At 38.7% G+C, this 24,802-nt stretch overlaps 1 protein-coding gene across 1 annotated transcript in view; it reads right to left on the reverse strand.

The window, feature by feature from the left end:
• The window catches only part of CD44 (CD44 molecule (IN blood group)), a 152,641-nt gene that overhangs the window by 15,454 nt on the left and 112,385 nt on the right, over nt 1-24,802 (reverse strand). Inside the window, exons 9-14 of the mRNA XM_065403321.1 lie at nt 13,619-13,744; nt 12,608-12,715; nt 10,198-10,416; nt 6,014-6,235; nt 4,291-4,458; nt 51-230 (exon numbers count right to left, since the gene is read on the reverse strand). Of these exons, the coding sequence (XP_065259393.1) occupies nt 51-230; nt 4,291-4,458; nt 6,014-6,235; nt 10,198-10,416; nt 12,608-12,715; nt 13,619-13,744 (1,023 nt within the window). The remainder of the gene's footprint in view (nt 1-50; nt 231-4,290; nt 4,459-6,013; nt 6,236-10,197; nt 10,417-12,607; nt 12,716-13,618; nt 13,745-24,802) is intronic.

Here is a 24,802-nt window from a genome sequence, read left to right on the forward strand (position 1 = left end):
GCCGAGTGCTTTAGAAATTCTTACGCATAATTAATTATTCTTTCTGGTACCTGTATGAGAAGATTCCTTTTCCTGATCTTTTTCACTTTGAGGAATAATTCCAGGCAGCACATCATCCCTAGTGACATTCGTGGGATACTTGTCTGCATTGCCCCAACCAGGATGAACAGTATGCAATAGTGGATCTTGGGTTGAGTCTTCATGTTTGGTCCCACCATTGGAGACCATAGCTATTATGATGGTGGTGAAGCAATTGTGAAATTAATACACACAGAATCACTCTTTATATTACTCTCTTCTTCAGTTCTTCTCTGTACAACAGGCCTTGTCCTTTCATATATCTACTACACTTAGTAGCATAGAAAGAGTATAAAGGTTTTGCTCCTCTTTATTATCTCAGTTCAGAAAACTGCCCCACTGACATCAACAGGACTTAAATTCATACTTAAATGCTCTTCTGACTCAAGATACATCAGTAGTTTTCTAAATCTTTTTACCAGCACCGTACTATTTTTCAAGACTGTGTCTTGGCTGACCATAAACGCAGTGAAAATGGGCACAGAAGCAAGAACAACAAAGAAGAAGTAGCTGCAAGAATTTGGTCCCATAATTCAGGTTTGATCAGACACTCAGAATGAGGATTATGTCTCATTAACAACAACTGTTAATTTTCTCTTTCAAGATTTCACTGTTTCATTTAGTTACACTCCCTCCAGACAAGTAGAGTCTGACCATGGGTGGGAGCAAACCTGCTTCTGTAACATAAAGGACACATAACAACATGTAAGAAAATGATGGAATGAAATGGGCAATATTTAATTTGATATTCCTGCTGTATTTAGGTGGTGTTGCACCAAACACGTCATCATGTGCGACCACTCACATATTCAAAGTTAAGAATGTTCTTAAGTGTTTGCTGAATTGGGGCTTTAGAGCATAAGAACAGAAAAGCAGAGAGGACTATCTATTTTCTATAGCATTATCACCATCACTGGCCATGTTCCTGTTCAGGGGCAATGTTTTCAACAGAAATCCTCTGACAATAGAGGTAAAAGCAACAGCGAGAAGAGAAGAAATAGCAGCATCAGCTTGCCTTTGTAACTCAGTTTGATCTCAGTTACATGGCATGAAGACTGAATCACAAATATGGCAGGGAAGAATAATTTTCTTTTGGGGGCATTTCAGTGCTTTATATACATTACAGTGCTTGTCTCCAGACAGGCAGATTCTGACAACTGAGACAAGCCATTTCATTTCAATTTTCTCAAATCTATGAGTTATTAGTAAGTATTATCTGAATTGTTTGAACTAATCCTATTCAGATTACAGTTTGTCTCGTTGATATGCTCAAGGTTTAACTGACCACCATATTTGGGGTCAGGAAGAAATTTTCCCTCAGGTCAGATTGGCAGTGACTCTGAGGGTTTTCACCTTCCTTTGCAGCATGGGGCACGGGTCACTTTTGGTTTGAACTAGAGTAAACAGTGAATTCTCTATAACTTTAAGTCTTTAAATCATGATTTGAGGACTTCAGTAATGTAGCCAGAGGTTATGGGTCTATTACAGGATTGGGTGGGTGAGGTTCTGTGGCCTGAGATATTCAGGAAGTCAAACAAAATGATCATGATGGTCTTTTCTGGCCTTAAAGTCTATGAATCTATGAAATGTTTGTGAATATCAAACCACATGACACAAAAAAACCAGTCAATAATCAATGGCTATAAATCACATGGTGTTCTTTCTGTTTCCAGGGTGGGTCACAGAAACTTTCAAATAATGGGTCAAATGAATAGCAAATAATAAATGTCCAGTGGGGATTTTCAGGTGAATAATTATTAGTGCTAACATTTGTTAGTCCTGTTTTATTCTCTTCTGCAAGCACAGAGAAACCAAAGAAAATACCAACACCTTTAAAAACCCAAAAGAAAAGACAACAAAATAATCAACTGAATAATCAAAATAAGCCAAAAAAACTGGAAGTTTTGACCTGATGATTCCATGCAAAACTGAGATTTATCAATAGACTTTAAACTAGGTATTATAGTGCTTATAGGGCAAATCTGTGGCGGGATTGAGGGTTTTAAGAGCTACAACAATACAAGTAACACGTTTTAAGCTTGTTGGAGATTGTCCCAATGAAAGATGGCAATAGCAGAAAAGGTCATAGTTGCAGCAATGACAGAAAAAGTAACAGCAGCAACTTGTTCCTCTCTCACTCATCTTTGATAGATGCCAATTAATAGGCAGAGTCTGTGGCTTCTGGATTCAGACAAGTGGAAATTATCATTTTTTTTAAGATAGTACCTCATAGACTCTAATGCCAGGGGGGACCATCATGATCATCTCCTGCCCATCACAGCCAACAGGACCTCACCCACCCATACCTGTAATAGGCCCATACACTCTGGCTGAGTTACTGAAGTCCTCAAATCTGAGTTATTACAGAGAATTCTTTCCTGGGTGTCTGGCTGGTGAGTCTTGCCCACATGCTCAGGGTTTAGCTGATCGCTATATTTGGGGTTGGGTTTTCCTCCAGGGCAGATTGGCAGGAGCCCTGGGGGGGGGGGGGGGTTTCGCCTTCCTCTGCAGCGTGGGGCATGGGTCATTTGCTGGAAGATTCTCTGCATCTTGAAGTCTTTAAACCATGATTTGAGGACTTCAATGGCTCAGACACAGGTTTGATACAGGAGTGGGTGGGTGAGATTCTGTGGCCTGCATTGTGCAGGAGGTCAGACTAGATGATCATAATGGTCCCTTCTGACCTTAAAGTCTAGGATTCTATGATTCTATGAAATCTTGATTTAAAGACTTCAAGTTACAGAGAATCCACCATTTACTCTACTTCTCTGAATAATTATAGATTTGACTCCAGGTAAGTTGCCTTTGTTTGTGAGAATGGTATAGGATACTATGGTTGGATATTTGGAGTACTTGTGTATATACATTTGAAGTTGAAAAATATATTTGTATTGGTATTCTGTGCTGTATTAAAATGGCAGCTGACACAGTAAATGAATTGTCTTGTTCACTATTCAAGGTGCTGTTGTTTAGACATAGGAGATGCAGTCAGAAATGTCTTGAAAAACTGCCACCACACCAGATTTACCCTTCAAAGTTAAAAGCCTTTCAGAAAACACACTGGCAAACATGATGCATGTAAGATTAGGATGACTTAGAACATAGTCTAAGAATATTGCCTTTGATATCAGTGCATTCCATGAGTGAAACGCTCATGGTTAAATAAGGGCCCATAATCAGAAGATGAAAAGATTATAGACAACCCTTTGCAATAAGCACTGACCATCAGCACAAAGCGACAGCAAGAGAAAAGTACACCAGCTAAACCCAAGAAAGTGTGGACTTTATTTATTGATTTATTTAGAGAAGGTGGCATTTATTCTTTCAATTCTTAAACAAGCTCCACATTGCAAGCATAGAGAATGCTCACAGAGAAGGCCGTTTTACACTCACACAAACTTCACTGACTAATGCTCTACTAGTTTACCCTGATATTATGGGATTGATGCAGGAATTACTGAGCTAAATTCTATGTCCTGTGTTATGCCAAAGGAAGGAGCAGATGTTCATAACAGTCTTTTCTGGCCTTAAAATCTAAGAATAAAACAGCTTTAAAATATTTACAAAATAAAACCTTGACACCCAAATCCTTACTGTAAAGTTTATTGACCAACCTGATGCCACCCACATAATATACCTCACTGCCAGAAAAAAGCAACTTTACTATCTCATAACCAAAAAGGAAGCTATCAGGATGTTAGAGGCATCTCATGTACATCTAAATGGATGGTGCAGCATGCACAGTCTCTCCGTATGCCAGATTGCATGAGTCACAATTAATCCCCAAACTTCCAGTTGGTAAGTTGGGGGAAGAGAGGGAAGGAGGAGGCTCTGCACAAGCCCCATAAAAATGTAGTGCTTATCTGGTACCATTTGTCCCTAAAACAGTCAATAAATAGAAACAGAGAGTTGGTTCTGGATCCAAACTTCGTGGATTTGGGTTTCTCTCTTTAATGGAATGAAATGGAGCCATGTATCTGAAATCTTCCAAACTCTGCAGTTCAGACCCATCTGTCTTTAAACCTAATTATAACTCAGAACTATTTAATTACCATGTAGCAACACCTAAACAATGCTTCCTGTTCACTTTGGAGTAACACAGTATCCTCACCTAATAAACTTATTAGCCTTTAGCCTCTGAGTTCACTAAACACAAATAATGTGCAATGCCAAAGAAAAAGCATTCTCAAGTTCTCACTTAATTACTGATACCTGTAGTTGAATGTTCACTTCCATGTGAAGGAATAACTCCAGGTAGTACATCATCTCTAGTAGTATTTGTGGAATACTTGACTGTATCACTCCATCCAGGATGAGCCCCATTCAGCAGTGGATCTTGGGTTGGGTCTTCATTTTTGCCACCTTCATTGGAGACCACAACTGATATGAAAATGGTTGAATCAATGTTGAACTTAATATCTGCAGAACCACTTACACCGCTACCTTTACTTTCAGTTCTTGTTTCCTTAATGCATCTTATAGGAGTAAAGCCCTATTTATTGTTCTACAGTATCACAGTCATCTCAATCATCCATTTACAGGACCCTGACATGCAGGGCCGGCTCTGGCTTTTTTGCCGCCCCAGGCAAAAAAGCCATCCACTGCCTGCCCCCGCGGGGAGCGCGGCAGGGGAGGGCACCGAGCCCGGCCGCGGGCCCGCTCCCCCCGACCGGCCGGAGCGCCGGGGGGAGGGCGGAGAGCCCGCCGCGGCTCCGCTCTCCCCGGCGGCCAGAGCGCCGGGAGGAGGGCGGTGAGCCCGGCTGGGGCTCCGCTCTCCCCGGCAGCCAGAGCGCCAGGAGGAGGGCGGTGAGCCCGGCCGGGGCTCCGCTCTCCCGGCGGCCAGAGCGCCGGGGGGAGGGCGGCGAGCCCAGTCGCGGCCCCACTCTCGGGCGGAGCGCCACGATACGACGCCCCCCTCCAGGTGCCGCCCCAGGAACATGCTTGGTGGGCTGGTGCCTGGAACTGGCCCTGCTGACATGGATCCATAAAAGTGGATATGGTCAACAACTTTCTGATTTTTCGTTGTACCGGTTTCACTATCATACATGTGCTCATATTTGTGCTACACAGAGAGGTTATTTTGCTGAGGCATTGTGGGAAAAGAGGGAAGATTCGAAAATCTACATCCTAGTTTTATTCATAGTTTATGATACAAAAAAATTAACCAATTACTGAGGCAATATAGAAAGTGTCCTACACCTTATTAAGCATGCCATTCTTGAACTACAGAGAAAAGCACCCAGAAAAGTCCATGACTACCACCACCACATCAACTTTATCCTCCAAAGTTATAAAACGCCAACAATTTCACCAGAAAACATGATTGCAATGGCAAGTTCAATGTGATTGCAGAATAAAGGTAGAGGGCACTTTACAAAGCCATTTTGTAAATCATTTCCACTGAAAAATAAAAGTCCACTGCACCCGATGCAGAAATAAGCCTCTACTCTCCTTTCTGAACACCTGTAGGAATTTTCAGACTCTGAAGTTACTGTTACTGAAAGACATATGCCAAGGGTTGGCATCGCACCATCAGGAACACCAAATAGGCCAATTCAAAATACGATTCTAGAGGCCGAAATTCTGCTAATGAAATATCAGTACTTCCCTCACTCAAATTTAGCAATAAACTCTAAATAACATCTTATAGTATAATGACTTGGATGTGAAAGTAACAGTGTCTCTGCTATTAATGAACCAAGTCTAAAGTCTTTAATCTGTTGATAGTCAGTCCTTACTCTGGCAAAAGTCTCTTTCAAAAAAAAGTCCACTTCGCAATAATGGACACTAGGGACTAGACCCTCAACTGGTGTAAACTTGCATAACTCCATCATGGTCAATGAAGCTATGCCTGTTAGCACCAGCTGAGAATCTGGGCCCAGCGTTTGGCCTACAAGAAGATAAAATGATTACAGTACATTATTCTTACTGATACCTGTAGGAGTATATGTGTTGCGTCCTATTTCATTATTCACAGTCATACTTGAAGAAGAATGATCTCTTTCCTTTGCAGGGAAATGTGCAGGCTTCACACTATCCACAGTAGTGTTTGTGGGATACTTGTCCTCATCTTTGTCCACTCCAAAATAAACATTATGCAACAAAGGATCTTGGGTTGTGTCTTCATTTTTGGCACCTTCATTGGAGACCACAACTGCTATAAAAATGGTTGAATCAATTTTGAACTTAATATCTGTAGAACCAGATATTACACAGTTACCTTTAATTTCAGTTCTTGTGTCTTTAATGCATCTTATAAGAGTAAAGCCCTATTTATTGTTCTACAGTATCACCGTCATCTCAATCATCCATTTACAGGACCCTGACATGGATCCATAAATGTGGATGTGGTCAACAACTTTCTGATTTTTCGTAGTACCGCGTTCACTATCATACGGGTGCTTATATTTGTGCTACTCAAAGAGGTTATTTTGCTGAGGCATTGTGGGAAAAGAGGGAAGAAAATCTACATCCTAGTTTTATTCATAGTTGATGATACAGACAAATTAACCAATAATTGAGGCAATATAGAAAGTATCCTACACCTTATTAAGCATGCCATTCTTGTACTACAGAGAAAAGCACCCAGAAAAGTCCCTGACTACCACCACCATATCAACTTTATCCTCCAAAATTATAAACCACCAACAATTTCACCAGAAAACACGATTGCAATGGCAAGTTCAATGTGATTGCAGAATAAAGGTAGAAAGCACTTTACAAAGCCATTTTGTAAATCATTTCCACTGAAAAATAAAAGTCCGCTCCACCAGATGCAGTTAGGTACCCAATCAGCAGCAGAAAGAAATAAGCAGGAAAATCACACCAGAGAAATTCAGACAACAACAAAAGATCCCATCAAGCATAAACTTGAGTCAAGAAAGCAGCACACAAACAAATCACACAGCAAAGTGTGTATTTTGGGTTATTTTAGATTTTTTTTTCTCCCTTCACTCTCTAAGTCGGCACAATGTTGTCAGCAATCAAGACCTCGTAGAGGAGGCATTTTCCAAACACACAACCTTCACTAATTAAAACTAACTGTAATAATACAGTAAAAAATATAGCACATAACTCCATACTTAAAGTATTATCACATGCACACTGTTTCACTTGATGCCATCCATATGATGCCAACCTACTCACAGCCTAGAACAAGCTGTCAGATGATGGGCATTTCATGTATAATTAGCCAAAGAAACCATTTCTGAGGAAGGGGAACATATTGATAGATGCAGAAAGTGCCTCCTTTTTGATGACCTTTGAGATTCATTTGGTTATTGGTTCCAAGCTAATAACAGTGGTGATAGAATAAGGAACTAGGTATACACTCACAACATAGGACCTGGTGGTTACTTTTCTATTGACACTGCAGCTGGGATTTTGACACTGAATTATCTTGAGAATTAGCTTTTTGAAATTCATCAATCAAATTTTTGAAAAAGTGTACAAAAGCCACAACCCAAATAGGTTCAGATGTATCTAAGAACACAGAACGTGGAGTTTTTCCAGTCTCTCAGGTGTCAGGCAGTAACATTTCCCTCTACTCTCCTTTCTGAACACCTGTAGGAATTTTCAGACTCTGAAGTTACTGTTACTGAAAGACATATGCCAAGGGTTGGCATCGCACCATCAGGAACACCAAATAGGCCAATTCAAAATACGATTCTAGTGGCCGAAATTCTGCTAATGAAATATCAGTACTTCCCTCACTCAAATTTAGCAATAAACTCTAAATAACATCTTATAGTATAATGACTTGGATGTGAAAGTAACAGTGTCTCTGCTATTAATGAACCAAGTCTAAAGTCTTTAATCTGTTGATAGTCAGTCCTTACTCTGGCAAAAGTTTCTTTCACAAAAAAGTCCACTTCGCAATAATGGACACTAGGGACTAGACCCTCAACTGGTGTAAACTTGCATAACTCCATCATGGTCAATGAAGCTATGCCTGTTAGCACCAGCTGAGAATCTGGGCCCAGCGTTTGGCCTACGAGAAGATAAAATGGTTACAGTTCTCTATTCTTACTGATACCTGTAGGAGTATATGTGTTGCGTCCTATTTCATTATTCACAGTCATACTTGAAGAAGAATGATCTCTTTCCTTTGCAGGGAAATGTGCAGGCTTCACACTATCCACAGTAGTGTTTGTGGGATACTTGTCCTCATCTTTGTCCACTCCAAAATAAACATTATGCAACAAAGGATCTTGGGTTGTGTCTTCATTTTTGGCACCTTCATTGGAGACCATAATTGAATCAATTTTGAAATTAATATCTGTAGAACCACTTACACAGTTACCTTTACTTTCAGTTCTTGTGTCTTTAATGCATCTTATAAGAATAAAGCCCTATTTATTGTTCTACAGTATCACCGTCATCTCAATCATCCATTTACAGGACCCTGACATGGATCCATAAAAGTGGATATGGTCAACAACTTTCTGATTTTTCGTTGTACCGGTTTCACTATCATACATGTGCTCATATTTGTGCTACACAGAGAGGTTATTTTGCTGAGGCATTGTGGGAAAAGAGGGAAGATTTGAAAATCTACATCCTAGTTTTATTCATAGTTGATGATACAAAAAAATTAACCAATTATTGAGGCAATATAGAAAGTGTCCTACACCTTATTAAGCATGCCATTCTTGAACTACAGAGAAAAGCACCCAGAAAAGTCCATGAGTTCCACCATATCAATGTTATCCTCCAACGTTATAAACCACCAACAATTTCACCAGAAAACACGATTGCAATGGCAAGTTCAATGTGATTGCAGAATAAAGGTAGAAAGCACTTTACAAAGCCATTTTGTAAATCATTTCCACGGAAAAATAAAAGTCCGCTTCACCAGATGCAGTTAGGTACCCAATCAGCAGCAGAAAGAAATAAGTAGGAAAATCACACCAGAGAAATTCAGACAACAACAAAAGATCCCATCAAGCATAATCTTGTGTCAAGAAAGCAGCACACAAACAAATCACACAGCAAAGTGTGTATTTTGGGTTATTTTAGATTTTTTTTCTCCTTTCACTCTCTAAGCCAGCACAATGTTGTCAGCAATGAAGACCCCGTAGAGGAGGCATTTTCCAAACACACAACCTTCACTAATTAAAACTAACTGTAATAATACAGTAAAAAATATAGCACACAACTCCATATTTAAAGTATTATCACATGCACACTGTTTCACTTGATGCCATCCATATGATGCTGACCTTCTCACAGTCTAGAACAAGCTGTCAGATGATTGGCATTTCATGTATAATTAGCCAAAGAAACCATTTCTGAGGAAGGGGAACATATTGATAGATGCAGAAAGTGCCTCCTTTTTGATGACCTTTGAGATTCATTTGGTTATTGGTTCCAAGTTAATAACAGTGGTGATAGAATAAGGAACTAGGTATTCACTCACAACATAGGACCTGGTGGTTACTTTTCTATTGACACTGCAGCTGGGATTTTGACACTGAATTATCTTGAGAATTAGCTTTTTGAAATTCATCAATCAAATTTTTGAAAAAGTGTACAAAAGCCACAACCCAAATAGGTTCAGATGTATCTAAGAACACAGAATGTGGAGTTTTTCCAGTCTCTCAGGTGTCAGGCAGTAACATTTCCCTCTACTCTCCTTTCTGAACACCTGTAGGAATTTTCAGACTCTGAAGTTACTGTTACTGAAAGACATATGCCAAGGGTTGGCATCGCACCATCAGGAACACCAAACAGGCCAATTCAAAATACGATTCTAGAGGTCAAAATTCTGCTAATGAAATATCAGTACTTCCCTCACTCAAATTTAGCAATAAACTCTAAATAACATCTTATAGTATAATGACTTGGATGTGAAAGTAACAGTGTCTCTGCTACTAATGGACCAAGTCCTAAAGTCTTTAATCTGTTGATAGTCAGTCCTTACTCTGGCAAAAGTTTCTTTCACAAAAAAGTCCACTTCGCAATAATGGACACTAGGGACTAGACCCTCAACTGGTGTAAACTTGCATAACTCCATCATGGTCAATGAAGCTATGCCTGTTAGCACCAACTGAGAATCTGGGCCCAGTGTTTGGCCTATGAGGAGATAAAATTATTACAGTTCATTATTCTTACTGATACCTGTAGGAGTATATGTGTTGCGTCCTATTTCATTATTCACAGTCATACTTGAAGAAGAATGATCTCTTTCCTTTGCAGGGAAATGTGCAGGCTTCACACTACCCACAGTAGTGTTTGTGGGATACTTGTCCTCATCTTTGTCCACTCCAAGATAAACATTATGCAACAAGGGATCTTGGGTTGATTCTATACGCTTGTAATCACCATGGGAATCCACATCTGTTTAGAGTATGTTTGAAATTGATTGTGAACTTAAAATTTGCTCAGCTGCCATCCACGTAATTGTGAACGCCTTTCCCAGTTATTTCTGCAAGAAGCTGTGTAGTAATATATGTGCAATGGATAGGAGAACTGAGTAAAAGGTGCCCTCTGGTTTAATCCTAACCAACAAGATCTTCTTAATTGTTCAGGAAGTATGATTTGGCTGAGAAGAATATCAGTGGTGATGGACAGCCCATATTTGTTTGGATAATGGCAAATATTTTGTTTTCTGAGCCACCAACCACATTTTTCTCACCATTTGTTTTTATTGATTTTATATCAGACGTTTAATAATGGAGATGTAGGAGGATTTCTTTCAACATGGTAGCTGATATTTTACATGTGGAAATCCACTTAGGACATTACACAAGTGTTCAAGAGGCATGATTTTAAGTATCCCTGGGATATGGGGAAAGATAGATAAATTAGATTAGATTAGATTAGATTATGATTAGATGATATTAGATTAGATTAGATGAGATGCTAACCCAAGTGGGTATAACCCACATGATATAGAGGTGCTTATGTCCATTAGAAGTAAACAGTAGGAAAATACCAGGTAAGCATTGGTAATGTTGATTGGTTGCCCCATAACATCAGTGTAGTTCTTGTACTTCCAGGAATTCCATCACAAAGCTGAGTTTTATATGAAATTATTTAAATTCTTTACCCCTGCTGGCAGTGGTGAGACCCTGCTTCTTGTGATCTGAATTGGACCACCAAGAGTTAAATGAAGGATACCAACTATATGGTGTGGAGGTTTCCAGAACTGCAGCATGTCGGGAATCCGCAGCTGCTAGGACAATGGATGTCTCAATGGGGATATGTATATTTGCTGAGCCACCACCCACACTCGATTAGCCATTTGCTTTTCTTTCCTATACATCAGTAATATATTATTAATATACATAATGTAAAAGAAGAGCATTAAAGATAGATGCATAGCTTTTACTGTAGTATCACTAGTTTTCTTAGCCATCCATTTACATCACACCACTGTTCAGGAGCTGTTGTCTTGCTATGAAGTTTCCCAATGATATTGGGGAAAAAAATAGCAACAGAAGAATAAACCATAGCCGAAACAGTGGCAGAACTAATATAGTAGTTGTAACAAATTGGCCCTCTAACTCAAATTTGAAGGATGATGCTGCATCAAATAACATGAAGGATTTGAATTGGAATAATGCATCCTTGCCAAGTGCTAATACTGTGTCCAGAGATTAGTGTGAAACGTTCTGTTGTTGAGCCAGAGAGCTGTGCAGTCAACAAAAAGTCTGTAAGTAACATGCCACCACCAACTTTAGCCAAAACAGTTAAAATCTACCAATAGTTCAATACCAAAAGTAGGAGGAATCTGAGCACAAGATAAGGACAGAGACCTCTGATATTAATGCAGTTTATAAATGGTTAATGCAAGGTGATCAGAAACTAAATACAGCCCTTAGTTGCAATGGGACACAATTTTTCAACCACCACTGAAATCACAGAAGGCAGATGGCATAGTAAGGATATAATAAGTAGTCAGCACAGAAAGAGATTAAGCCAAAAAAAAAAAAAAAATAACACCAGAAACTCCCAAAACTCAGGCCAAAGAAGAGAACAAAAATCCCAAAGCAAACTGAGTTTTTCATTAGGCATTCTTTATTGAATTCCTAATGAAATCCCCTGCTGAAAAAAGAAAAAAAGTCTCTCCACACACCCAAACCAAGTTCAGAAATATAAATATTGATAAGATCTTTAAAATAAACAAAACTCTTTACTGATAACCATAATTGAGCTTTTTACTTTCAACACCTATACTATCCTGTCTTCTCCCAGTAAAAAATAAGCTACATCTCCTAGTTCATGACATAAAGCACTGAGAGTACAGGAGAACTAATTATGGGATAGATGATCATTACATTGTTGTAAATATTGCACAGTAGATAAACTGAATACACAGGTTTACAGCAGGGATGTTTCATCCCTTTATTCCATAAACACTGATGGACTATAGCTGCATTTCTGGTGGCCCTTGACAGATTTCTGAGCTATGTGACATATTTGCTTACTCGTGCAAATGGTACCAGATGCCACTCTTTACTGAGGTATGTCATTTTGCTTTAAATATAGTAAGTTAGATAAAATGATTAGATTTCATTACTCTTACTGGTAACTGGAGGGTGCTGTTCCATGTCATCATTTGTGTCCCATCCAGAGTGTAATGGATCTTGCAGTGAATCTTCATCATCTGTTTCATATTCTTGTGAATCCTTATCTGTTGCAATGATGTTAAACCTCCTGTAAACTTTTCATTTGCTGACCCACCACCATCATCACTTGAATAATTCTCATCTTTATTCTTTCTCGCCTTTATAATAGGCTGTGCTTTTTTAGAGGTTTATTTAGCAAAGAAGAAAGAATGTGGAGAGAGGTGCCTTCTTTGTTGAAGAAAATCTATTGCTGTTTATGATGATGATGATTATTGTTTATCTTATTTATAGCATTTATTTTTGAGCACCCCAAAATGTGCCAAAAACTCATAAAGCAATTAGAGATATGCTCCCTTCCCTGAAGAACCCACAATGTAATTCTGACATGACACAATAAGTGAAAGTCATCTCACCCTTAGGAAGCCCTGGGTTTTCAGGTCATTATGACATCTGTTGACATCATGATTCTATTTAGCAGGCATGAGATTTCTGTAATTTTTCCCATCTATAACGGACCAAGGGACCATTAAGGCAAAAAACATTGTGTGCTGCTAACCATGGGGGTCAAAATAAAAAAAGAGCATAGAATCACGGTTAACTGAACACATAAAACTTGCAGAGTTTCTGGGAGTGAACAAGTGATGTGCTAAGGAGAGATTTCTAAATCAAGAGCATGGGAATAGCAGTGGGCATACGCCTCATCAGGAAGGGGCTACTCCGGTGTTCTCATTGGGGCAGTGTCACTTCACTCTTTCCCAATGTGGACTTGTGCCTTCCAGATACAGTCCTGCTCTAAGAGAGTAGAATCTGAAGGAAAAAGTATTATTCTCCCTTATGGAGCATTAAGAAGGCTGTTTAACAGCCACCAGATATCAATAGGCCATTATTGGAATTGTAAAGTGACTTATTACTTAACTTATCGGATGATCTTAATCAAACACTAGTAGTTAAAAAGACATATTATTTACCCTTGGTTGCTGTGGTTCGATGCTGCTCCTTGTGATCTGTAGTGGACCCCCACCAAATGTCAGGGGACGGATTCCCCTCATGTTGGGTGGAAGTTTCCTCATGTGCACCATGATGCGGGTTCACAGCTGTTAGGACAATGGTTCAATCATTTGTGCTTTTTTTACTGGCTCAGCCACTACCCATAATATATTCAGCTTCGGTTCTTCTCTTTTCTATACCCAATGTATCTCTTTTACAACTATACAAATTGCAAGGAAACTGGAGCAGAGTCAAGTGGGAACTCTGGTTTTGTTGATAGGTTAATGGATTTTCTAATCCACTTCTTCTACATCATCCTGGTATTGGAAGGTATGTTCTTGCTACAGAGTACCACGGTCTTCAGAGGCAAAGCAGCTGCAGTAACTGAACAGGCAGAAGCAACAACTTGCACCTTTAATTGAGGTTTGTCTTGGGGGGGAGGGATAGCTCAGTGGTTTGAGCATTGGCCTGCTAAACCCAGGGTTGTGAGTTCAATCCTTGAGGGGGCCACTTAGGGATCTGGGGCAAAAATCAGTACTTGGTCCTGCTAGTGAAGGCAGGGGGCTGGACTCGATGACCTTTCAAGGTCCCTTCCAGTTCTAGGAGATGGGATATCTCCATTAATTATTATTATAGAATTTTCTTACATTGATCCATATAACTGTAATTGTATCCTTTTTGCTATATTAGAGAATTAGGTAGTTTGCCAATTCAGGAACACAGAGAGGGAAAACGTAATTTGATCTCATTACAGTGCTTAGTAAAATACATTATAAGTATGGCACATCCCACATTTCCTGTTAAAGGTGCAGTTGTTGAACCACAAAGAGATGAGGCTAGAAAAATCCAACTAGTAACAGCACCAAAACCACACCACAAAGCTGAAATCTACAAACACCTTCACCTGAAAGTGGAATCATACCAATAAAAAATGAATGTGTGTGCAGAATTGGCATCAATTCATGAGTAAAGACTAGTAGAAGAAAAGAGAATAGTCTGTCCAAAAAAAGATATAATGACCTAAATTTTCAAAAGCGTCTAGTGAGTTTGGGTATCAATTTACAGGGGTCTGATTTGCATGGGCAAGTGCTCAGCACTTTCTAAAAATCAGGTTGCTTTAAGGTATCTGAAATCTGGCACCGAAAAATAGAGAAACCTCACATCACTAGTCGCTTTTGAAATTTAAGGCCAAAATGCTCAATTCCCAGGTTACTTACATGCCTGTGAAATCACCATAGAACACCAAAGAAGCCCACACAAATTGCATGGGTGAGAGTGAGAGCAGAGTTGGCCAGGCATGTGGAATGCACACCAAACATGGGAACAGCAAGATATGAAGCAAAAGGAAATTCCAGATCTTAAGGAAAGAAAAATCCCAAATGAAACTGAGTTTGTGTTAGTTTAGAATTTTTTCCCCTTCATGGGACAGAAGCCATATATTCCCAAGATCTGTCTGTGTAGCAAGAACCTTTGTCATACAAGAACAGCCCAACTATAGTAAGACTATTAAAGTAGATAACACATTTTAAAAATAATGTTGTTGAACTTTTCTTCCACCACACAATGCTGTCCTCGCACAGTAAGAAATAAGTTAGCTTGCTGTCAATCTGGCAAACCACTCAGTAACATCAGACTTTCCCTTAGCAAATACAATGTTCTGAATGTAGATTATTACCCCCTACAATTGGCCAAGCAGCAGAAGGCAATGTGTTCTACAAGAAATGGGATTATGGGAGTAAAAACTAATCAAGAGCATTTAAATGCTCCTCTAAAATCAGGGATAATTGATGACATAAAACCAACACAACCAGTTGTTTCTGGATCTATGAATGACTGTTCCAAGATGTCAATAAAAGTTAAAGGGATGTATATAGTGTTGTTTTTAGCAAGGCCTAAATCTCTTGGGTTACAGTGGAGGTGATAGGACAAAAGAGTTTTATCTTGAATAACAAAGGGTCCCAGAAAAGTACAGTTTCAAGTACATTTAGTTTAGTATAAATGTTCTCTTCTTTCCAAATCATCTTCATGGTGAAAGTCTACATATAAAAACACATTAAATCCTTTACTGCAATGTACATTTTTAAAAAGACTATTTCTGTTTCTTTGTTCACGCAATGAACAAAATGTTTACCCTGTCAGCTAGAAATAAGCTAAAAAATCATCACAGGCATGTCACAAACAATGAAAAGAAGAGAACTTATGAAGTCCAAATATCACTTTAATTTATATAGAATTCCTTCTTTTTAAGATATGACTACTTCATAGCCAAGACCAAGTCTTCAAGGGTCATCTGGCTAATATGACAGGTGATAGCCAAGGGTGGGGTGTGTAGTTTCCCATTCAAAACACAATTTAAGATTAAAGAGAGAACTCATATGGCATCAGAAATACAAATTCATGGTGACTGGATATTCTTGTGAAGCTGGTATTTCTGTGCTGCTTTATTCAGACTGTAGACAAAGTACATGATTTAATATTTAAGATCTTTACCCCCTGTTGCCTGAGTAGGTTGCTGTTCCTTGTGGTCAAGATGGGACCACCACCACCAAGAGTCAGCAAATTGATTCCATTGAGGTTGGGTGGAGGTTTCCTCATGAACGGGCTTCACAGCTGCTAGGACAATGGTTAAATCATTGGTGATCTTTTTTATGTGCTGAGCAAAGTTTTTTCCTTGCAAAGTTAAAATCCATCAACACTTTCACCCATAAATATGCTCATGCCAATAAACTGAATATGAATGCGGGTTAAAGACATGAAACTCTGGTATCAGTGCGTTTGGTAACTGATTAGTTGCAAGAAAAAACAATAGTCCCAGTCCGAACAATATACACAGTGCTCAGCTACAGTGGCCCAGATCAATTACATGTCCTTGCAAATGCCACAGAAGTCCAGGTAGTCTGCACTGGGCTGCATAAGTGTGACTAAAGTATCAATTTACAGGGGTCTGATTTGCATAAGACCAGTTGGGCCAGTATGTGGAACAGGCACCCATACACTGGCATGAGAACAGATGAAACAACAGAGACAAAAACAAAAAAACCCAAGCAAGCAAGCAAGCAAACAAAAAACCATCCAGATAAGAGAAAGGGAAAAAATGTCCCACAAGAAAACTGAGTCTGTTAATTTAGCTTCTTTCTCCAGGGAGATCCTGATGCAGCTGATGTTACCAAAGACCAGGCCTATAGCAAGAGCCACGTTGCACACACACACACGCACCAGCAAAATCCACTTCAGAAACAAACACTTTTTAGTAAAAGTTATTGAACTTTTCCTCTAGCTGATGCCATGCATAAAATGTTGTCTTCCAATAGCAAGACATAAACTATCATTATTCCATACAGATCTCATGAACATTTAGAAAAGGAAATAATTTTTCATACAGAGCATCATGTAAATTACTGGAAATCACTCCTCTCCCATTTGATCTATAATGCCAGTCAAGTATGCACATCAGTGGAAATCATATAATTCTACAGTAACTGTGCAGACTTCAGGACCTCTTCAGAATATTTGTACTTCTCTGAACACAGTATTATTTTTATCAGAGGGGTAGCCGTGTTAGTCTGGATCTGTAAAAAGCAACATTATTTTTATGAAACCCATATGTAGAATGCAGATGTTCCATCTTGTTCCCAATTCTGAGTAATGATGGCTACTATTCACTCTACAAATAATCATTTGTCCTAACTTTGCAGCACTAGAAATGCTTTTCAGGTGGATTCCTTCCAAATGACCTCTTTCCAGAGTTGAATTCTACTGCAAACAGTACCGATCTTTCTGCAACATAGTTATAAAGAATAGGGCACATCAAGTAAAACATATATATATATATATATTTTCAGTTTCTTTACTAGTACTTGGAGGATACTCGTTCTTGACATCATTTATGTCCCATCCAGGAAACATTATTGGTTTTAAAGGCTCTTCAGTTGAATCTTCATCATCTGCATCATCGTCATGTGAGTTCACATCTGTTGTGATGATGTTATATGTACTGTGAACTTTTCATTTGCTGAACTACTGCCCATATCAGTTTCATTTGTATTTCTCCTGCCATTTACAATGGTCTCATTTTTAATGGTACATGTCTAATAAGAGGAGAGGAAACGTTGGGGACCTTTCTTTTTTATGCACAGAAATAGCTTCTGCACACATAATTTTTTTACAAAACATCCATTAATATCACAGTTTTGTTCACCAGGCATGAACTCACTACAAACTCCTCCACCAATAAGCCACAATAGGAGAAAGCATCATGCTAACAATGGAAGTCAAAGTAGGTAAAAGCCTATCACTCTGAGAGATGGCTGAGGTCATTCAACCAGAAAAGTTTCTTTATCAGTATACACTCTCAGGTGTCACTGAGAGCCCTACTTGTTCTGCATGTGGCCCTTTGTCAACAAAGCCTAATAGATCTTGGCTTATGCTAAAAATTAGTTGTGATTGATCAAGGATTTTTTCTTCGTACAACCCAGATATTCGTCCTTGAATTTAATCCTGCTCTGACTTTGATGTAACAAGTATAGGATTATGGTGACTTCAGTGTAGGATCAAGCCAATGGAGAATCCAGGCTTGGAGGAAGAATACCTTCATTTAAAAAATTAACTTAGGAAATCAAGGAAAATAATGGCCAGGTACATTTAATACATATATATTCTCTATTTTAATGTAACAGTTCCAATTAAGAAATCTTAAGAAATCCTTTCACATAATTTGTAGTTGTAAACATAATCATATTTGTTATTCTAATCCTGTGATGCTACCAACAAAATATATTCTTCCTCAGTAAGAAACAAGGGTTTATGTTGCTACAGATATGCCACCGATGCTTTTAAAATAAACTACGTTCTTAAGCCAAGACATTTATTATTATGCACATTTTAAATGTTTTTATCACTGCTAGCTATCTAATATCTATGTTTTCACTTGTGTTTTTCCAATAAGCTTTGCCCTTTGCATATGCTATATAAAAGTGCATAGATTAGGATCTCAAGACTCAACAGATTAGTTCTGGTGAATACATAGTGAATATAAAAGAGTGAGTTATTCTTATTGGAAACAGAAACAGGGAACACATAAGAAGCCAACACAGTATCAGAAAGGCTGTTTGGCTGCCACTTCATATATATGCAGGGTTTACACTTCCATGCTGCCTTCAACTCAGCTCTATCAACAGACTTTAAACAAAGCTGCTTAGGTGAAATTATATAAATTCTTTACCGTCACTGGCAGTTGTCGGGTGCTGTTCCTTGGAATTTACAGAATGCCACCATGGGGGGGGAAATGGTTTTGCTTGGGTGGTGGTTTCATGATGTGTGTGATGGTGGCGATCCACAGCTGTTAGGACAATAGTTAAAACAACGTAGAGCACTTCACTGATGAGCCTTAACTTATATGATTCCCATTCGTTGCTGTTCTCTACACCTGGTCTTTGTCTTTTACTAGTGTATATAGTGGAGAAACAAGAGGTAAATAGAGATGACCCTCTGCTTTGTTCAACTGTATCACTGGTTTTCTCATCCATCCACTCACACAATCCTGTATCAGGAAATGTGAATTTTCTGGAATTTCTCCCAGTAATACAGAGCAAAGTAGTAAGAACAAAGGAAAAGTTACAGAAGCAACAGTGGCAGACCAAATAGCAGCAACCTTTCTGTTATTTGATTGTTCCTCTAACTCATCTTTTGTTAATGACACTGAAACTGTACTGCTTTCAAAACCTAGATCGCTATAAGTCACAGTGGCATTTCACTTACTGTTTTGTAATTACAACTAACTAATTCTAACAGACAGGAGAGTGTGTATTCTGAAATGCAAAAAAATTCAAATATATCCCATATTTGTTCTAGTTAGTTTATCACATAATGAAATGAAAACCTTGCAAGTATAGCAGAAACACTGCACCATCACTACTGGATGACAGAGATATGCTTGTCAGGAAAAAATCCAAAAGTACTACCAATATATCAGCCTTACATACAGAAGTTAAAAATTTGTGCACACTTGCATCAAAAAACAAAGGGTCTAATCCTGCTCCCTTTGAAATCAATAGAAATCAATAGAAGTTGAGCCACTGAATTAAATGGGAAGAGGAACTGGCCAATAAACATGACAATATTGAAATGAATAGGAGTACAAGATAAAGGTTGGAGCATCTGGCATCAATGCATGTTGTAAAAGATTAGTGCAAGGAAACCCAGAGAATACACAGTATGTGCGAAGAGTGCTGTACACAAACCCATCAGCTCAAAGATAGATGAAGTCACAAAAAGATTCCCACCACAAAACAGCAAGAAACCAAGAAAAAAACCCCAGAGTTAAACTTTTAAAGCCAAATACCGCAGTCTTTATGCAAGTGAGATGCCCCTGACTTCGGTAAGGACTGCAAGATCTGGCCTTCAGTTCTTTTAGATAATTTTCTCCTTTTAAGTTATGTTGTCAAAGACCAGGTTGCAAAACTGGATACACACATCTACACACATACAACTCTATGCCAGTAAAATCAAACTCAGTATTTTAAAAACAATTTTAAAAAAAAGTTTGAACAGAATCTGTCTTTAAACTTAAAGATTTTTTTATGCATTCCATTCCACTCAGAACATTAAGCAGTGGACTCAGGGCATTCCCACCCCTGCTATGTAAACTTGACCTATATCATGTGATTGAGGCCAGAAAATAAAACCAGTCTCTTGCAAACACACTTGTGGGCAAGACGCTTATTACAGTGTTCACCTGCTATTGCCCCTCTCACAGCTAGAAATGAGTTAAACACTGTGCCATGGGCTTTCTCAGCAACACTCAGCAAAAGACATAGCTTCTGAAGCAGGAAGTGTCACTGATTTCAGTGGAGAGACTCACCTTACTCGTACACCATTTAATTACAGTTGAGATTTATACCACCAGGCTAGTCACATTACTCAGAAAATATGGCACTAATAAAGATCAACTGTTAAGATAAATACCTCCTGCATCTACGGAGAAGGGGTGAATTTAACTCTCTTCTACAGAAGTACTTTCTCAAAAATGGTGACAGTGTTTTACAGAAGAAATCATTTGATAGTTCCATCTTTAAAATGTTACAAATGGTGCACGACAGAGATGGACGAAACAAGTTCAGAAAAGCTATGGAACTCTGAACATAGGGCTTTTAAAATGCCAACCCAGGTGAAAAGCAGAGAAGTTTACTCCCTGCTTGCCAATATAAGCAACCCTAAATGTCATTGTGTTGCCATTGCCACTTCTGAACTAAGCACTGCACAAAGTCATCTCTCTAGGAATGACACTTCTGCACCAGAAGTACTTTGCAAGAGGCCTTTGACATCTTTTCAAGGGTGGGGGCTTATAAAATCAGTCAATTTTTGCCCAAGTAAGGTCTGAGGAAAAATAGAATAAGATCCTTAGGATTTGGTCCGATGCTTATTATAGAAAAATGTGGTGCTTAGTGCTGTTTTTATGAGTTTAAAGTTTTAAAGAGTTATATAAGATCAATTAACAAAGTGGATTATAATTCAGTATCCTTACAGGTGCTTGTGGGATGTCCTTCCTTCGCCTCATTGTTGTCTCCTTCAGGAAGAGAACCACGGTTTAGGTGACTTTGCCTAGAATCTTCACCATGTGTAATATTCTCCTGTGAGTCCTCATCTGCTGTGATGATGTTAAACCTGATATGAACTTTCGGATAATGAGCCAGCACCCAGACAATTATATCTTCATCTCTTCTTGTTTTTACAACAGATTTTACACTTTTACTGGAAGAAATCTGAGAGGGCTTGGGAGGAAGAAATTGCAGAAAAACCATCTATTGATATCACATTTTCTTTCAGAAGATGTGATTTGCTGGAAATTATCCCTGAATAATGGTCAAGGATTCACAATAGCAGAAATTACTGTATTCTACTAGCAAAAAAGTCAAAGTAATGCCTCCTTAGATTTGATCCTCTGAAATAAAGATGAATTTGAGGCATGATTATGATTTTCATGTCAGGAGATAGTCATGACTGTTGTCATATGTATCGGATTATGCAGATTTAATTGTAGGATCAAGAAGGAGGAGAGGATAGCTTGGAAGGGACAAATCCATGATTAAAATATCTTCAATAATGACAGAGCATGAAAAAAAATAAACCCACCATACAGACCAAGTACAAATTTTCCTCTCTCTTTGCCTGTATGATTCAGCAGGAAAAATATAATAAATACCTTACTATAACTTACAATTTTTTAAATTACTAAATCTGTTCACTTATTTAAGTCATCCACTAATAAAATATTTCTTCACCCAGCCAGAAACAAGCCAATAAAGAAAATTGCTTATGGTGCCGAGATATCACTTTCATCTATGAGTCATCCCCTTTTGAGTATTCCCTTTAATGGTGAACTCCAAATTCACCATATTAATTCTGGTGGGTTATAGCATAAAAGTATAGATAAAGTTTGGGTTGTTCGTACTGGGCTAAATCCTGAGAGATGCTGAGGACCTACATTAAGGAGTTATAAGTGTTCGGCATCCTCTCAGGATCTGGCCATAGAATATAGAATCATAGAATCCTAAAAATGTAGGGTTGGAAGGGGCCTCAAGAGGTCATCTAGTCCATCCCAATGTGCTTAGGCAAGACTAAATACACTTAGCCCATCCCTGACAGGTGTTTGTCTAGCCTGTTCTTAAAAACTTCCAACAAGAGGGGATTCCATATAGAGTTAGTAATAATAAAAAACACAAATAGGATGAGAAAAGCTGATTAATAGCCATTTGCCATCAAGGAGTTTGCCCTTTGGAGCTCCTCTTTTGCTCAGGTTTCTCAACAGGCAGTAGATGGAGCACATAAGATAAAATGATTATAATGGATTACCCTGGCCAGCAGTGGAGGGATGCTCTTCCTTGTGATCTGCAGAGGAAGGAATAAATCCAGGCATCTGTTGGCCTTGAGTAGAGTTTCCATGATGAGAGTCCTCGTATGCTGCGATGTTGGATGAATCAATCATTGAACAACTTATTTACTGACCCACCACTTCCAATACTTTTTTTTCACCTTTTGATCTTCTTATACAACATCTTTGTCTTTTCCCTTTCTACATAGTAGAGAAAGAGGATGACAGCCAGAAGCACCTTCTGTTTTGTTCATTTTTTTCATCATCAATTAAGTCACATCAACCTGAGATCAGGAGGAGTGAGATTGATGGAGCACATCCCAGCACTAATGGGCAAAGCAGCTGCAACAACAGAAAAGGAAGTGGATGCAGCAAAAGGACTAGCAGCAACAATGGCAGGTCAAGTAGCAAGAGTAACATGCCATATCTATGAGAGCAGGATGAAGACACAATGCACTACCAGTGCAAGGAAAACAAAAGTCCCTGCCCAGAGAATATATACCATGCTGAACTAGAGTATAGGCAATGGGCATAAAGCCATCTGCTAGAACTGAGGTTTCGCCAGAGAAAATATCACCACAAACACCAGCAAATTCAAGAAAACAAAAATATCTGAAATACCCTAATGTATTTAAAATATATTTCCATCTTCTAATCCTAAACATTTGTGTTGCCAGAGATCTGTAAAGTTTACAGTTTCCACATAACCCTACCTCAGCAAAAGCCACACTGATAATGTATTAACATAACAATAAAGAAAAATCACATTTGCCTTACCCGATATGTTACTGAGTTTTTGCTCCAAGAATATATTTCTACTCTCAGAGCCAGAAAATCTAATATGGTATCATAGTCTGTTAATGGATATTGAGTCAAAATGTGCTTGATTTCAGATCTGACCTCCAACAAAGTCTGGGGAAGTTTGGAACACAGCTTCTGGGTAGGCTGATGATTCAGATAAAAGTCAGCCATGAAGCTCAGATTTAAAACCCACTCTGAAATCAAATTTCACCAAACAGAGGTGTTCAGATCTGGGGGTTTGGATGGTTCCCACCTCTCTTGACTACATTAGTCATGAATTCAAGTGGTCATAAACTCAGAGATAAAGGAAATGCCTGCTGTGTCTGCAGAAATCTGGTGAACACCCTGTCTCCCACTTCAGGTCACACTAAGGAAGCACAATGAGGTTTTATGAGAAATATTTTTGAGAGTTTCTTTAAAATGTCGTTAATGATGCACCAGTAAAGCTAGATGCCACAAGGTCAGAAAAGTTTTGGAACTCTGAATACAGGGTTTTTTCAAAATGAAAACCCTGCAGTAGAGCAGGGAAATCTCTTCCCTGTTCCCTATTCTGAGCAACCATATATATCATCATGCTGCTTATGCCATTTCTGGAATCAGTGGCATACATAATCACCTGATCTAGAATGACAAACCATCAGTTGAAAGGTTGACCAGCTGGCATACGTCATCCTTCCAAGGATAGTGCCATAATTCCAGTGTGGCTCTTTACTGAGCTATATCTATAGACTTAAAATAAAACTCATTATATAGAAGGATCATCAATTATTATCCTTACTAGTATGAGGCGGTTGCTGTTCCTTATCATCATAGTTATCCCCTGCAGGAAAAAATTGAGGTTTTAATAAATCTTGCACTGAGTCTTCACCAGCTGTACCATCTTCGTGTGAGTCTATATCTGTCACAGTGAAGTTAAATACACTAAGAACTTTTTATTTATTGAGCCACCAAAGGTATAATTCTTATCTATTGTTTTTACAATAAGCCTAGCCGTCCTGCTGGGACTTATTTAATTTAGGGGAAAATGGGACTAACGGAATCTGGAGAGAGAAAAATGATGAAGAATGTATTCAGTGGGACGTTACATGTGCTCAGCACCTCTCAGGATCTCGCCTATTGGAAACAGAATTTGGGAATAAATGGACAATTCAGATAACATGAGAAAAGGTGATTAGCTGCCAAATCCTATCAATGGAGAGTTTATTTTTATGTGCTGCTGTTTATCAATGTTAGCAAATTACTCTGTATGAAGGACATTAGCTATAATTGTTGTAAGGTTTTACCCTTGCTGGCAGGGATGCTCTTCCTTATGATCTTTAGAGTGCCATGTCCAAGGAATAAATCCAAGAATCCAATGATCTCGAGTTGAGTTTTCACGATTTGCCCCATCGTGCGAATCTTCATCTGCTATGATGATGGGTTACTGAATTATTTGCTATACGACCACCCCATTATTATTTTCAACTTTTGCTCTTTTGACACTCAGAGCTTCTCT

This window comes from Emys orbicularis, chromosome 4 (assembly GCF_028017835.1).
Source record: "Emys orbicularis isolate rEmyOrb1 chromosome 4, rEmyOrb1.hap1, whole genome shotgun sequence".
NCBI classification, from domain to species: Eukaryota; Metazoa; Chordata; order Testudines; family Emydidae; genus Emys; species Emys orbicularis.